Source organism: Triticum urartu, chromosome 1A, assembly GCF_056163025.1.
Source record: "Triticum urartu cultivar PI428250 chromosome 1A, HENAU_Tu73, whole genome shotgun sequence".
Taxonomy (NCBI): Eukaryota; Viridiplantae; Streptophyta; class Magnoliopsida; order Poales; family Poaceae; genus Triticum; species Triticum urartu.
The window spans coordinates 135,526,417-135,543,716 of NC_141873.1; the positions used below are offsets into that span (position 1 = coordinate 135,526,417).

Genomic DNA, 17,300 nt, shown 5'->3' on the forward strand with positions numbered 1-17,300 from the left:
GGAATAAAACTTAAAAAGCAAAATAAAAGAAAAAAGAAAAAGAAAATCAGAACCTTCTTTGGTGAAAGAAGATGAAAGAGGACACACCTGAACTGTGTCATGACTTCTCTAAAAATAGAATTGTGTCATGACGTGGATAAAGATAAACTACACGTTCAAGTTAAAAAAAAAGACTACAAGTTGTGAGCGTGTCAAACATAAATGTTTTCTAATTTACATGGATCTTTTTGAACGCAGTACAAATGCAATTGCTCATGTATACACACATACGCTCAACCCTACAAATATTTTTTTTAGAAAAGAAGGATGACCCCTGGCCTCTGCATCTAGGAGATGCATACGGCCACTTTATTGATTATTCTCGAGGACCTTATAAAGTATTACAACAATATGCATGAATCCGCCATCTTGGTAACATATGCCACTACTCCTATCCATATGATGAAGGGGTGCTACCTGGGCCAAATACCCGGACTACTCACCTAAGCCTATCATCAAAAGCCAGAAGCCCCAGCCAAGCCACATACCGGGTCTGGGGCATAAACTGGTCTGACGCACTCACATGTGTCGTCGCCGCCATCTTCCACAGGTCCGTCTTCAGAGCAGATATTGAGGCTTCTACCTTGTCAGGCCACTCTGCCATCGACGCCATTATGACGCCATACAACTGCCTCCACCTGCGCGAGTCCATCACTGCGCATCGGGCGCCGAGTCTCCACTGCACCACGCCGCTGAGATCCGCCGTCATCAATGTGTAGGATGAAGCACCGCTCCACCAAAAAAGGCGCCCACTGGTCCCTCGATCCTCGGCTACTGTCACCGACCCCATACTGAGCCCGCCACCACACTGCCCTCAAGGCGACGCCTTCAAGAAGGTCACGCCGCCAAGGACGCCGCCGCCGCCCACCGGAGTTAGGTTTTCACCCGAGAAGCAAGGTGGTGGGGTGTGGAAGGGCAGACCTCGCCCGACGTCTCCATGAAGAAATCGGCGCCCGCGGACGTCGTCGTCGCGGCCGGCTGGAGCCGACCAGGGGTTTCCCCCAATCTGGATCCCGACCACCAGAATCACCTGCAACCCAGAGGCAGGCTAGACGCCTGCACAGCCAAGGATCGTCGAGGGTGAAACGCACCGAGCAGGGGAAGATGGCCAACAGCCAGATCTGACGCCGCCAGCCACCAGGGCAGCCACGCGAGGTCCCAGCCCACCGAAGATCCGCTAGCCACCCGACCAGATCGCCGGCACCGCGCCCACCCCACTGCTCACCGCAGGTGACAAGGGGCCTCGCCGGGGGCTGCCGCCCAGATCCAAGACCCTCCGATGTGAACCAGAGCAGCGCATGCCCCGCCGCCGCAGTCCCCGGCTGCGCCATGGGCCTTGCCCGGCGGCAGTCTCGTGCGGTGGCGAGGGGGGGAGGGAAGGGAGAGGGGCTACTCCGGCGAGGGGGGAGTTGCCCCCGAGACGCCCACTAGGGGCGGCGCGGGGGAGGAGAGGTCACATGCTGCCTTTCAGTATTTCCAACAAGAAATTATTTATTTGAGGTCTCCCTACAAATATATACACGCACACACACACTTTACCGCAAAGAGCACCTCCAATTTAGTTTTTTATATATATTTTGATATGCATACTACACATGTCACCGCCACAATGATCTGACTCGTGAGTTACCGGGAATGCCTTCATTTGGGCACAATAAAGAACTTGTTTGCTTCGGCCTTCAACTTTGCTAGTATCAGCTACAGATTCACTGTGCAGGCAAAGCTAATTCGTCGGGAAGTGCTTTGCCCAATACTGGAAATTAGCCTGAATCAGATTGCAGCTGATTTGAAATACAGTTTGTTTCAGATTCAAATTTTTCAAAATGAATTTGTTCTCTAAAGCTAAAACAAACACCGCGAAAGTGCATCAAGTGTTAGCGGTGCGAGGAAACCGACTAGTTAGCCTATACGACTCTGCTTATCCTTGTACAGTTGTACTTGTGACTTTGTTTTTTTTTTCTAAAAATAATAAAAGTTTTTTTGAGCAAAAAAATAATCTCTATCTCTACCACTTAGAAAGAACGTAAGGTTTCTATTTCACCTTTTTTCTTCATCACCCCTTCGTCCAACATTCCTGTATCTATACTACTTATAAAAGAGCAAATATTATCTTTTCTAAATGCACTCCACAAAACGTACACGGATACATTACCATCGCATGATTAGTCTCACTAAATTCAATCTAACGGCTAGCCTTAACCGAATCTGTTCTCTGTGTGCACTTAGCAATTTACATTGACTGACCGTATTCCACCACGGAGGAAAATATGAAAGTCCATGCCTGGTCAATTAGGAAACTATAATAACGGACACATCCTATTAAGAAACTAATCACGGGCACATCTAATTATTAGGAAACTAATGACAAATCCATCCTATTATTAGGAAAAAAAATCACGCGTGCATCCTATTATTAGGAAAATAATTACGAGCCATCCTATTAAGAAATTAATCACGGACGCATCTAATTATTGGGAAACTAATCATGGCTGCATCCTATTAGGTAACTAATCACGAACGCATCTAATTATTAGGAAACTAATCGCGAGCGCATCCTATCGTCTCCTATCAGGGAATCGTGATCGCGAGTCGCCAGCCATCACCAGCCCACCACACACGCGAGCCACAATGGGAGACATGCGAGGAGGAGCTGCGTCTTCCTCTGAACACACTTCTACTGACTGCAACGACTTCGTCCACATCCTGGGCATGCTCTCCGGGAACCACCGGCATCCGCGTCGACTTCGGCTCCATCCACAACACTCACGCTGACAACCACCCACCGCCGAGGTCCTTCAAGTGGGGGCAACGCTGAGTATCTTGGACCAGTATAAGCGGGCCAAAAAAATCTGCCCCCACAACCATGCATGTAGATTCGCCTGGTCGCCAACCATCATCGTCCCCAGGGCGGTGCAGGTCTCGGCCACTGTGCAGCAGGTGAAGCTAATCACGGCCCCATCTCACTCGCCCGAAGCCACCGCCGACTCCCTCAGCTCTGACGCGTGCTGCTCCGTTGGACACGCTTGTCCGGTACTCGCGTGTGGACGACGTCGTCCAAAGCTAATCCCGGTGCGTGGAGGCCGCCGCCTCAAAGCTGGATGACTGACTCACCTGCGTCGACAATGCCGCCCAGCTGGTGAGAGGACACGGTCGCCGCGGCCGCTCGCAGGCCTAAACGACGGAGACGCTCGCCTTCACGCGAACGCACCACACACACGCATTAATCAAGTAAGTATTGAGTGTTATTTTTTTACTGTCATCGCTACCTCGCCGGTGGTGACACATCTAGAAGTACATGAACTAGAGATGAGGCAATGAGAAACAGAGGAGCGTTGGAGCACACACAGAGACGTTCGCCTTCTTTCTTTCTTTATTTTTTCACTGATTTTCGCGTACCTGCAACAGACATCCTGACTACCGGTTATTACATGGCCAACTCACGACTACATAGTGAACTCATAGACAAATTCGTTGAACCAAGACCTTACTTGCAGTCATGAAATTATGTTTCACTGAAAAAACCCAGAAGTTTGCATAAGTTCTAATGGAAAAAAACTAAAGTTCGCATAAGTTTTACTAAAAAAACTGAAGTTTGCATAAGTGTATTTGTTTGTCCAGCAGATACATGGCAATTGTAATTTTACATGAGTATTTTCATACCATCCTTATCTACAGTTGAGTTAACATGTTTTTCTGATAGAAAACTTGGACTACATACAAGAGAAGCAAAAACTGCATGTTGATTATGATGATGATGAATGTAGGATATTTTGTGGTCGTGGTAAATTTCATATTATTTAGTACATAAACAATATTCACAATTTTATTTTATTACCATCAATTGTGTTGAGTTTCTTTCATATATATGTATTGACCCTCTTCTTTAAATTAGATGTGACAGATGCGGAATGAACTCATACCACATGATCGCATACGAGCAATTCAAGAGGAATTAGCGGGATTCTTTCTTGACCATGTCATACATAAAGACGAAGAATGCCATGTGGAAGTTGAAATCGATTTTAGATGTTAGGGATTATAAGAGATGTTATATTGTATATATGTAGTAGTGTCGGATATATATATATATATATATATATATATATATATATATATATATATATATATATATAAACTTGTTGTTCGATCAATCTCGGAGAAAGAGAGGTCACTTCTCTCTGTATATGTTCATGACGATCTTGTGTAATTCTTGACTGGAATTTGTTGGCATTGAAACGGTTCCTTAGCTTGTCCTAAGTGACATTTTCATGTGTGACTATACTTGCATAAATGTGTGCATATGAAGAATCATGATGAATCTTCTAAATAATTTTGAATTTTATACATTGAAAAAAGTGGGTGGTTTTTTAATACAGGAGACATGTTGATTAAGAAGAAACGATATTTCAAATTATTTGTACGAGTTGGAAATAAGAGATCGTGTACTTTATAGGGAAATTTCAAATTTATGAATAAATTGTCTTGTATTAAGTTTAGTATAATATGTTAATCCAAATAGATGCATATTGCATGTGCACACTTATTAGTTCAAATAGACGTGCGTTGCACGTGCACACTTACTAGTAATAATCAATTAACTTAATTTAGTTAGGTTCGGAACCAATTTCACTTTAATTTACTTACCAAACTTCTGATCAAAATATAAAGTAATTCACAAGCAGAAATTGACGGACATTTATTTACACATTCACATTATTATAGACAGATAAATCACAAGGTACCATACTACTCCCTCTGTCTCATAATATAAAAATGTTTTTAAGTGACGTTCTTATATTATGGAACAGAGGGAATATAATATTTATATCCCGTTCCAACGCACGGGCATTGTTCTAGTCTACCCCTAATAATAAAGCAAATAGTGCTTTTGGTCGTCCGTCCAAATAATCATCCCTGAATTAGCTATAAATTACCCGTTGTTCCATCCGCAAGTTAAGAAAATGATTCGGTTTTTATTTCAAAAGGCGCCGCCATGCTCAGTGGTTTTATAATGTAATACCCTATCTAAAACATAGACACACTACCAGTATGGTGGCTAGAGCATGTTGCTTCTACCCTGGAGGCCAGAGTTTGAATCCTGGTAATACCCATTTTTTGCCTCCTTTTTTAGACACCTCCTCCACCCCCTACGGGGTATGACGCCCTTTGTTTTTATTTATTTTGTCTTTTCTTTTCTTTTCTCATTTATGTTTAAGTTTTTCTTCTTTAAATTAATTTCAGAATTCCAAATTATAAAAAATTCTAGTTATAAAATAATGTTAGAGAAATTATAAAATGTGAGTGAATTAAAAAAATCTTTGGGAAATTATAAAATTATCGTTGTTTTAAAAAGTGTTGGTGATTTTACGAAACTATTAGAAAATTATAAAAAATCACAATCTGGAAAAACATGTCGGCAACTAAAATCATGTTCATGATTTTGAAAAAAAAATGATTGTGTATTCAAAACATTTTCGTGAATCTGGAAAAAAAGCATGGAATTTTAGAAAATATTCAAAAAATCAAATGTTTTTTGTGAAATTCAAAATTTATCCCCAATTTTTAAAAAATTCATCAATTCAAAAAATGTTAGCTGAGTCAAAAAATATTCATGAATTCAAAAACTAATCATGCATTTCAATAAATGTTTTTCTAAACAAAACAAATGTTCGTGATTTTTTATAGATGTCCTAATTTAAAAAAGGTGTTTGTTGATTCGAAAAATTGTTCACTGATTCAGAAATATTTTATGTCTAGAATTTGATTACTTTTTGGAAAGTCTTTATATGTCTAGGCATTGGGAGTAGTTCGTGGTTGATTAGATTTGTTTTTAAAGATTTAAATAGTCCCTTGCGCGAGACATTGGCAAGTGTGTCGTGCAGTGGCAAGCTCATTGCCTAGGGATTTACCATGTCGAATGCATTGCGATCATGTGGACATTGTGTTCATCATCAATGAGAGTAAAGAAGAAAGATATGTGGCAACATGGTGAGCCACCGTGTTAAAATAGAGGACACTCATATGTCTGGATATTGAGTCATACTTATTTGGCTAGCATGTATTTTTGTATGTCTCCCGTTGCAACACACGGGCATGTTTGCTTGTAAAATAATAAAAGTTGAGACCAAGAAGAACAACGATAAAATCTCTCATCCATCAATTTGAAAAGAAGAGGAAAAGAGCCCAACATGCAGTCTGGTCTTGTAACGGGCAAAACCTCGCGGAGAGCCCAATAAAGGGCATCAGCTGCTTGGAAAAGCCCAATAGATGATTGGATTCCGAGTCGTACGCGACTCTCCCACCTCCACAAATCCCTCCCCTCCCCTCCCCCTCATCCATCTCCGGCGACCTCCAAGCTACCGACGAATCCCAACCATCTCGCCCGCCGCCGAAGCCGAAGCCGATACGAGTTCATCCTCTACCGAGCGTCGTCATCCCGTCTGCTTTGGGGTCTCCGCGAGCCGCCCGCGGTCTTGGAAGCCGAGGAGGTCCTAGGGTTGGCCATCCTGCGTGTGAGTATCTCTCTCTGTCTCTGCGTACATAGATTCATCTCGCCAGTTATTAGTTAAGTAGAGGCGATTACTAGTTTGAGACCTTTTTTTGCTATTAAAGTGCGGAATAGACGAGAATGTCCTCTGACGAAATCGTGTACGTTAACGATAGGGTTTCCGATGAATCTGTGTGATTAATGGCCATGGAAAATTCTTTGTGTAAATAGTTCTAGTCTAGTTCTACTTGGCCCCATAGAAATACAAGTGTATGGTGGGTTGCATTTATTCGCATCAGCAATTTGGAGGGATTAAGTTATTGGGGAAAGTCCTTAGGCTAGATAGTGGAAAAGGCTCAGTGCAGGTTGTCTGGACATCACAGTGGGGACTCTCTTAATTGAGTTATATACATGGTAAAACTATCAGCCACTCTCGAGGTTTGCTTGCGTGCCATTACTTGTTGGACACACTTATAGTAACATGGTAGAATTTGTCGACCTTGAGAGCTTAATTGGGCATTTCATGGTTAGTAAGGGACACATGAATTTTCAGCCATTTGAGGTAAAGACTGATCTACATTTGTCTCAGGTGGCAATATATCTGCAAATATTCGCGTATTTTGGGAAAAGGTTCATTATATTATACTTTTCAACTACCTGCATGTGACATAAGCTTTGAGGCTTTAAGCTAATAAGAGGATCCCTCTGTTTTTGGTCCAGGTTTGTGTTCGCTGAAATATGGAGATACAGACTTCAGGGAAGCCCATTGATATGCTGATGGAGAAGGTTCTCTGTATGAATATTCTTTCTTCTGATTACTTCAAGGAGCTCTACAGGATGAAGACCTATCATGAGGTCATTGACGAGATCTACAACCAAGTTGATCATGTGGAGCCTTGGATGACTGGCAATTGCAGGGGTCCTTCCACTGCATTTTGTCTCCTCTACAAGTTCTTCACCATGAAGCTTACTGTGAAACAGATGCATGGTTTGTTGAAGCATCCTGACTCCCCATACATTAGAGCTGTAAGTTTCTTTGACATAAGTCACTTTTGACAAATACACGCATCATGGTTGTTGTGTCTACTCGTTATATTTGTTTGCGATTAATGCATGCACTAGGTTGTATGTCAAAGTTGTACGAAAACAAAGTGTTAGTATGTTTGCAGTGACAAACTGGTGTTATCAACTTATCCTAAGCAATCAACTCTTCCATTTTTTTTACGTTCACTTATTACATTTTGGTTATAACCACTAACAGTCATATGACTTGCTTTCTTGGATGGCCTTGTGTCTTGATTTTGGTCCTAGGACACGTGGATGAACAAAGTTTGCAAGCAGTAGTGTACCAGTCTGTGCATTGGATTTGTGAGCATTTTTTGTTTGTCTTCATTTATCGTGTTAGATAATCAGCTGGCTTCTACTAAATAACCAATTGGTGTTTGTTTTTGCAGATAGGATTTTTGTATCTTCGATATGTTGCTGATCCAAAGATCCTATGGACATGGTATGAGCCCTACTTGAAGGATGATGAGGTATTGCTGTTTTTGAGTTTTCATTTGTATATTTCTTGTACTTTTATGTTTTTTGCTGTTATATGTACTTTCATAAGTCCATAAGACCATAACCATATTGAGCTTCCATTTAATTTCCAAATAATAAGTGGATACAATCCATTAGAGGAGCTATATGGCCTGCAACTAGCTTGTTCAAGAAAGATGTGCTAATTGCAGAAGTCATGCTATACAAACCAAGGAATACAAGTTTATAATTAATAAGGAAATATATCGAGTCCATTTGATTTCATCATTATTAACTAATTAGCTAGTTAGCCATATAATTATAATTTTTGGCTTGATGCAGGAATTCTCCCCTGGATCTAATGGTCGCATGACAACCATGGGTGTATATGTGCGTGATCTTATACTTGGACAGGTCTGCATCTCAAGTTCTTGCTTTCAGAATAAAAATAAGTGCACTTGTTTGTTTGACATTTTTTTCCTGTTTATGTTGTTATAACTGAAGAATGTTTGTTCCTTTCTCTATTGGCTCACCTTCCTGTAGCTTATTCTTTTAATTCTCATGTGAACTAGATTACTATACTACATGAGTTTATTTCTCCATGCTACTTCTCACCTTCTATTTTCTGATGCTGTTAACAGTTTTTAATCTTGTGTTTATTGTATATATGTTCAGAAACTATGCCAACTAGCTGGACAAATTTCTTAGTCAGGCAAGTCATGGTTCAACAACATAGCTTGCTCATAGTATATGCTCTTCTCTTTTCCAAGAAGCTGTGTCAAATTCATAGATAGTTGGTTAAAGGTTTATTTGTGATTCTCAATGGCCATAGCACAACATTGGATTGAATTGTGTCGCCTAATTTGACTTTATGTTTGCAAGTTTATATTGACCAGCATGTTGCTCTGTTTTCCTTGTGCAGTACTACTTTGATAGTATCCTTCCAAGAGTTCCTGTTCCAGTAGTTCGTCAAGTAACAACCAATCTTGAGAAGATGAAGCTGCCTACCAAGCTTTCTGGGGTGACTGGAGACAGTCGCCACGGATCAGAGGACACTGCCCGTCGCCCCCCATCTGTTAAAGCTTCTCTGTCGGTTTCTTTTGGACAGCGTGCGCCGCACCGTGCTTCCACACGGGATTCTTCCCCAGTGCGGCGAACAGTCACCCAAGATGATCATCGGAGATCATCTTCACCATTTCGTCGCAGTGTAAGTCGGGAGGGGCCTTACAATGACCGTTCAAGTCACGACCGAGAAGGTAACCGTTCAAGCCGTGACCGAGATACTGACCGTTCAAGCCGTGATCGAGATACTGACCATTCAAGCCGTGACCGTGATACTGGCCGTTCAAGCCGTGACCGAGATACTGGCCGTTCAAGCCGTCACCGAGAGCGTGATCGTTCAAGCCATGACAGAAAGCGTGATTATGACCGTGACAGCAGGGATTGTGACTATTACAGGTCCAGGCATTCAGAAGAAAGAAGGGATTACCGAAGCGAGCGTGACAATAGTAGACACAGACGCTCCAGCTCATGTCATAGGAGCAGAAGCCGGAGTCGTAGCAAGAGCAGGAGCCGGAATCGGAGCAGGAATGAGCATCGATCTAGTCCATTTGGGGATATAAGCAAAGAGAAGGCTGCTGCTGCCTCGAGCAACCTAGCTAAGCTGAAAGACCTGTACGGCGACGTAACTGAGAAGAAGGATGACGGTGATGCCAGGCGGCTTCACCATGATTCATGTGCCGAGGAGGTTATTAGGCTGGGAGGCCCTAGGTGGAGATAAATTTGAACTGCCGACTCTGTCATCAAGGTCATGTTACTCCACCGTTTGATCTACCGGCTTCTGCATTGACATTAGTGAGAGCTCAGTCTTTGTAAACGCTTGTACTTTATGTTGGTTCATCAATCCATGTCTTTCGGACGTGCAGTCAGTCTACCAAATTCATCAACACAACGTTATCATGTTAGGCTGAATGTTTGACGTGTACCAACTGGGTTACATGATGTCTGGCACTAGAGCAAAAATGAAGAATGCAATGATACATCTCTTTCATTTGAAGAAAGAATGATACATCTCTAACGCGTAAGATTGAAATCCTTGTCATGTCATTTGAAAGCCATGTGCTAATGAGTTGCATTCAACTGCCTTGAAAATGTATATCAGAGTGGTTTTGCTAAATCTTTTTTTTTTGAATGTTGGCAAAGCTTGCCAAATTCATTGATCAGAAGAGAGAACAAGGTACAAAAGGGGTCCAAGTGTCCCAGAAACAGGACAGTCAGCGCAAGAAGAAGGGAAAATAAAGAGAAAGAAGAGAGAAGCTAGCGAGGGTGGGGCCTCAGCCCGGATCAAAGGGGATCCCAGCACCTGCCAAATTCCACAACCTGATCTCGTCCCTAATCTTACGTCTGAAGCTTTCCAGAGTCAAGAATTCCTTTTGGAAGATCCGTCGATTCCGCTCCTTCCAAATTTCCCAAGCAATCATGTGCACTAAGGAAAGCAGTCCCTTTTCTTTTCCCTCGCCGTGTTGTCGTGGCATCTCTGAATCCAACGTGCAAACTTAGTGTCGCCTGTCCAATTCGCCGGACAGAGAGCAGGCATATCTACAAGCGTGGCGAAGGACTCCCAAATGGTTCTGGACCAGGGGCACTCGATGAGAAGATGAGATGGGGTTTCTAAACTCCGCTCACAGAGCATGCAGAAGTAATCATTTTCCCATCCGCGATGCAAAAGCGCATCAGCAGTCAAAATTCTGTCGAGCATGACAGTCCACATGAAGAACCGGCACTTGCCAGGGGCCCATCTGGACCAGATCAATTTGTAACCATCCATGGGGATCGAGCCGACGAATTGCAAGCGGTAGGCCGAGCATGCGCTGTACTCTTGGTTTTGTTCAAACCTCCAGGCAATGGTGTCAGCTTGGCCCTCAACCAGCTCTACATTATCGAGCAGTGCAGCTAGTTCAGTGAGCTCCGAGACCATATGCTTAGAGAGTCCCCTAGATAGGTCATGCAACCATGTCTCATTCTTCAGAGCATCCCAGACTGAGCGGTTCTTTCGCGTCGAGATCTGGAATAGTGATGGGGCAATCGTCTTTGGGCACGATCCATGCAGCCAGCGGTCATTCCAGAAATTTGACGTTCGACCGTCTCCGATTGTTATATTTGTTGCCATTGCGAAGAGTTGTCTATCCTCATTGTAGCAGGGTAGAGGGGAGCTAACCCACGGTCGCGGCGGACGTTGCCATGCCAACCAAAGCCAGTGTAGCCTAAGAGCCCGACCAAATTTGGCAATGTCTAGGACACCCAGGCCACCAAGATGTTTGGGGCGGCAGATCAAGCTCCAGGACACCCTGCAATTCCCACCGTTGCAGGTATTGTCCCCGTTCCAGAGCCAGGCACGACAAATCTGCGACATGGGCTTTATCACCCAGGCTGGTAATTTGTGCACGATCATCATATATATTGCCAGTGAGGTCAGCCCTGTCTTCAGTAACACCAACTTGCCGCTCTTTGCCATCAAATCACCCTTCCAGGCAGCGGCCTTGTTTCCGAATTTTATGAGGAAGGGGTCCAGGTCCACTTTGGTCAGATTCCGAAGTGAAAGGGGCATGCCAAGATAAGTCGTTGGGAAAGATTTGATTGGAATCCCTAGCGCCGACAGAATGTGCGGAAGGTCCAGGCCGCCGCAGCGAATAGGCAAGGCAGAGCTCTTGTCCATGTTGGTAACGAGGCCCGTGGCCGACGCAAAGCAGTTCAACAACAAGCGGATCATGCAAGCGTCCGCCCATGAAGGGTTCATGAAGAGCGCCACATCATCCGCGTAGAAGGAGCAACGCGGTAACCTTCGACGCCCTGGAAGCTTAGATAATAAACCATGCTCCGTGGCCATGGACATCATTCTTTGAAGTGGGTCCATTGCAAGTATGAACAGGAAGGGGGAGATGGGGTCCCCTTGCCGCAATCCACACATGTGGTGAATGACCTCTGATTGCTGTCCGTTTATCATGACCCTCGACACGGACGTGCGTAATAGCATGGCAATCCATTCCCTCCATCTTTGGCCAAAACCCCTTGCTTCGAGCATGTCCAGGAGATAGGCCCAAGAAATCGAGTCGAAGGCTTTTGCCAAGTCAAGCTTAAGGAGAAAAGCAGGTTTCCTAGACTTATGGAAGAGTCTGGCAGTGTTCTGGACGTATAGGAAATTCTCTTGTATGCTGCGCTTTTTGATGAACACACTCTGACATTGATCCACCAGGGCGTTGAGCTTTGGGGCTAGCCGCAAAGCAAGGATCTTTGAGAAGATTTTGATTACGCTATGAAGTAAGGAGATTGGCATAAAATTCTCCAAGGCATCTGCACCTAATGCCTTAGGGATGAGCACCAGGAGTGCGTGGTTGACACGATCCAGACCTCGGCTATCCATTCGGAATAGCTGTTGGAGGGCAGCGAGCAGGTCCCACTTGATCGTGTCCCAGAAGGTTTTGAAGAAGCCCCCCGAGAAACCGTCGGGCCCTGGCGCCTTATCTGCCGGGATCGCATCCACCGCCCTCTTAATTTCTTCGGGTGATAATTCTTCCTCGAGCTCCTGAAGATCAACGTGTTCAAGGCTCAATTCATCCCAATTGAGCGCAGCCGATCTGTGCTTGTTTGTGCCGAAAATCTGCGTGAAGTGCTCATGGGCCAGGTTTGTCATGTCTTCCGTCGATGAGACTAGGCCCTGTGGACCGTGCACACATGGATGGTGTTTCTCTTGTGGCGCGCGTTAGCTTTCCTCTGAAAGAATTTTGTATTGGCGTCACCTACTTTTAGCCAGAGGACTCTGCTTCTCCGTCGCCGCTTGATCTTGATCAGATTAGCTAGTCCCAAAGTACGGGATTTAAGCTTTGCACGTAGACTGCTCTCTTCCGTGGTTAGGCCCCGTAGATCTTGCGCTTTGTCTAGCTGCAGAATTAGCTCGTTTACCAGCGTGAATTGCTTCTGAATGTCCCCCACAATGTTCTTACTCCACTCTTTTAGAGCTTTGCTGAGCCGCCACAACTTGTTATTCAGGCGAGACAGTGGGCAAGAAGATCCAGCGTCCAAAGCCCAAGATTAGTCCACCACCTGTAACGTCCTCGATGCGGCTATATCTCCCACGTGTCGAAGCACGACTTAGAGGCATAACCGCATTGAAAGCAATGTCGCAAGTGAGGTAATCTTCGCAAACAACCCATGTAATACAATAGGGGAAAAGATACATAGTTGGCTTACAATCGCCACTTCACACAATTACATGAATAAAGCATTACATCATCCAAATACACTCAAGGTCCGACTACGGAACCAAAATAAAAGAACCCCAAATGCGACAAAGGTCCCCGATCGACCCCAACTGGGCTCCACTACTGATCAACTAGAACGAAACAACACAAAGGACAAGATCTTCATAGAGCTCCTCCTTGAGCTTGGTTGCGTCATCTGCACGGACTCATCGGCACCTGCAAGCTGGTTTTGGAAGTATCTGTGAGCCACAGGGACTCAGCAATCTCGCACCCTCGCGATCAAGACTATTTAAGCTTATAGGTAGGGTAAAAGGTATGAGGTAGAGCTGCAGCAAGCGACTAGCATATATGGTGGCTAACATACGCAAATGAGAGCGAGAAGAGAAGGCAAAGCACACGATCGTGAAAAGTATGATCAAGAAGTGATCCTAAAACAACCTACGTCAAGCATAACTCCAACACCGTGTTCACTTCCCGGACTCCGCCGGAAAGAGACCATCACGGTAACACACGTGGTTGATGTATTTTAATTAAGGTTAACTTCAGGTTTTCTACAACCGAACATTAACAAATTCCCATCTGCCCATAACCGCGGGCACGGCTTTCGAAAGTTCAAATCCCTGCAGGGGTGTCCCAACTTAGCCCATGACAAGCTCTCACGGTCAACGAAGGAATAGAACTCCTCCCGAGACATTCCGATCAGACTCGGTATCCCGGTACAACAAGACATCCTCGACAATGGTAAAACAAGTCCAGCAAGACCGCCCGATGCGCCGACATCCTGATAGGAGCTGCACATATCTCGTTCTCAGGGCAACACCGGATGAACACTATGTACAGCTAAAACCAGCCCTCAAGTTTCCCCGAGGTGGCACCGCAAGTGGCTCTAGTTTGGACCAACACTTAGACAAGCACTGGCCCGGGGGGGGGGGGGGTTAAAATAAGATGACCCTCGGGATGCGCGACTCCCAAGGAAAAAAAAGGCTAGGTGGCAAATGTTAAAACCAAGGTTGGGCCTTGCTGGAGGAGTTTTATTCAAAGCGAACTGTCAAGGGGTTCCCATTATAACCCAACCGCGTAAGGAACGCAAAATCCGGGAACATAACACCGATATGACGGAAACTAGGGCGGCAAGAGTGGAACAAAACACCAGGCATAAGGCCGAGCCTTCCACCCTTTACCAAGTATATAGATGCATTAATTAAATAAGATATATAGTGATATCCCAACAAGTAAACATGTTCCAACAAGGAACAACATCTCCATGTTCCAACAAGGGACAAACTTCAATCTTCACCTGCAACTAACAACGCTATAAGAGGGGCTGAGCAAAGCGGTAACATAGCCAAACAACGGTTTGCTAGGACAAGGTGGGTTAGAGGCTTGGTTCAACAATATGGGAGGCATGATAAGCACGTGGTAGGTATCGCAGCATAGGCATAGCAAAAGAGCGAGCAACTAAGCAAGCAAAGATAGAAGTGATTTCAAGGGTATGATCATCTTGCCTGAGATCCCGCAAGAAAGAAGAACGAGTCATGAAGAAGACACACGGACGAAGTCGAACGGATCCTCACAACTCCGGAACGGAACCGAAGCTCACGAGAAAGGCAACCCGGAAAGAAGCAAACAACATAGTAAACAACCATCACATAATCATGGCACGATGCACAACCAAGTATGATGCATGTCCGGTTTAAAGAGGGCAAGACATGGCAAAATGCACAAGCAATCCTACAAATTAAGTTGAGCTCAATATGCAACGAGTTGCATATTGACGGAACACCACATTCAAGTTATTTAGATTCGATCTTGTTTATGTACCCAACAATATTAAATGTTGTTAAACATGGCAAGAGGGTGAGGCATAACAAAACTACACCATCTAAACAATTTAAATGGGGCCGGATATAACAAATAACGAATCCGGTAAATCCCCATATGCATTTAGCAAATTAATTCAAACAACAAATTAAACATTCTTGATGTTGTTAACATGATGCGGATGACATGTGCAAGTTTATGCAATTTTATTAAAAGTTGACAAGAGCATTAAGAAGCATTTGTCATCGTGGCGGAAACAAAAGGGGTGCCACGGCAACGATAACGGAAAACGGTGCCACGGCAACGATAACGGAAAACGGTGCCACGACAACATTCCGGTTCCCAGTAACTCGATTGAGATACCGATGCAAAGGAGAAGTGTGCGGATGCGTGCAAAAGATGGTGGGGCGCTCCCGGATTCCGGGTTTCCCAGGAGTTGGTGACAAGGAAACGAGTGACAATTTGAATAGGGTGCAAAACATGAGCATCTCAAACATCGCAAACATACGTTCACGGACGTCGCCTCGAGGTTATACCTTTGAAGCGTGCGGTATTGCGGCGGTTCGAGTTCATAGTGGAAGTAGAGGTTCACGAGTCAAAGAGGAAGTAGACGTTCATGAGGTCGTCGTGGAAAGTAGCGGTTCACGCGACGGTAGTTGAACTTGACGTTTGCGTTACATGGGTCTTCGGCGACGGTCGTCGTACATGGTTCGGAGTGGTACTTGCATCTTCGGACTTGTCGGTCTTGTCATCTCGAAGGGGTGCTAGACGGTCTTCACGATTCCGAAGGCGACGGTAGAGGTACAAACGTTCTCGCGGTACTTGGGTCGTCGTGGAACTTGGCGCTTGCGGTATTGATAGCTCGAAGGGGTACTTGGCGGGTCCGAGGTCTCCGGCCATAGTGGTTCTTGATGATACGGGTAGTCGAACTTGACGAAAAATGGGTCTCCTCGGGGACTTGATGCATCCGAATTCTTCGAGTTTGTAGTGGTACTTGGCGTTCTGGTTCGTGGTGAAGCATGTACTTGGCAGCAAAACAGAGACGAGCAAGAGAAGGAGGGACAACACGATGGAGGCAAGATCGCTGGACGAGGTCGAGGTACAGAGCAGGGCACCGAGTGGCACGACACGGTGCAGCTCGAGCACGAGGAGAAGCAGAGGAGGCCCGATGAGGAAGGGGCTTGCTGGCTTGGAGGCTCTGGTGGCCGGCGCCATGACGACTGGGGCCAGCGGCCTACGCCGAGAGCAACAAGGAGAAGGCCGGGATGGGCAGTGCTTGACGTCGGCGGGCGGCGGCCTCACCGGAGTGGGAAAGGCGGCAACACTGGTGGGAGAAGGAGGCGGGGGTGCGGGCTCGCGCATGCTGATGGCCCCGTGGGCGCAACGGCGGCGAGGAGGCCGACGTGGCTCCGACCTGGTCCCCTGGATCGAAGGAGGAGGGAGGATGAGGGGAGCCGGAGGGAGATCGAGAGGGGGTTCGAGCAGCTGGGGATGGGGATCGGGCTGCGAGGGAAAGATGGGGTCGGGCACGAGAGAGAGAGAGATCGAGGGAAGGAGGAGGTCGAGCGAGGGAGATGGCTTCTGGCGGCGGTGAGGGAACGAGGGAACGAGCAATCGAGGGGAGTGGGGTTCAGTCGGGCCTAGGGTTGCAGGCACTAGTGGGAGGCGGCTGGGCCTAGCAGGCCATGAAGTAGGAGGGGCCGGCCTGGCTAATGGGCTCGTGGGGAACGATGGCCTGGGTGGGCCAGCTTGGTGGGAGGCCCAAATGGCCAGCAGTGCATGCTCTCTCTCTCCCTCATGTTTCCTTTTGCAGAAAAGAAAAGAGAAAAAAAGAGAGGTTAGGAAAAGATTTATGCATGGGGTAATTTCTCCCGGTCTCATAAAAATGAGCTTAAACCCAGAAAAATGGAGTGGGCAAGAATGCAAGATCTAAATTCAAAATCATTTGAATTTAATCCAAAAGGTTTGAACAAGGGCTAGGAAATGAAGGTGTCCAAAAATGTTCGGATTTTTGGGAGAGCTCCGAAAATGATGAAAGAATTTACGGACTAAGTTCGAGGCCAAGGGTTGTGATAACAAAGCCATTAGGATTTGCAAGTGTGTTATAGTGAATTTAAAATTAAAGAAATATTAAATATATCTCCCTACTATCGGGAGGATATGTTATAAAGAGA

General features: G+C 45.4%; 1 protein-coding gene across 1 annotated transcript; it reads left to right on the forward strand.

Annotated features, from left to right (window-relative positions):
• The first annotated feature begins 6,310 nt into the window (after nt 1–6,310).
• LOC125551463 (pre-mRNA splicing factor SR-like 1) lies at nt 6,311–9,971 on the forward strand. The gene is made up of 5 exons (XM_048714709.2): nt 6,311–6,551; nt 7,247–7,552; nt 7,981–8,061; nt 8,390–8,461; nt 8,970–9,971. Exons 2-5 carry the CDS (start codon nt 7,265–7,267, stop codon nt 9,825–9,827), a joined length of 1,299 nt encoding a protein of 432 aa, XP_048570666.2. The 5' UTR covers nt 6,311–6,551; nt 7,247–7,264; the 3' UTR covers nt 9,828–9,971.
• Nucleotides 9,972–17,300: the final 7,329 nt, after the last annotated feature.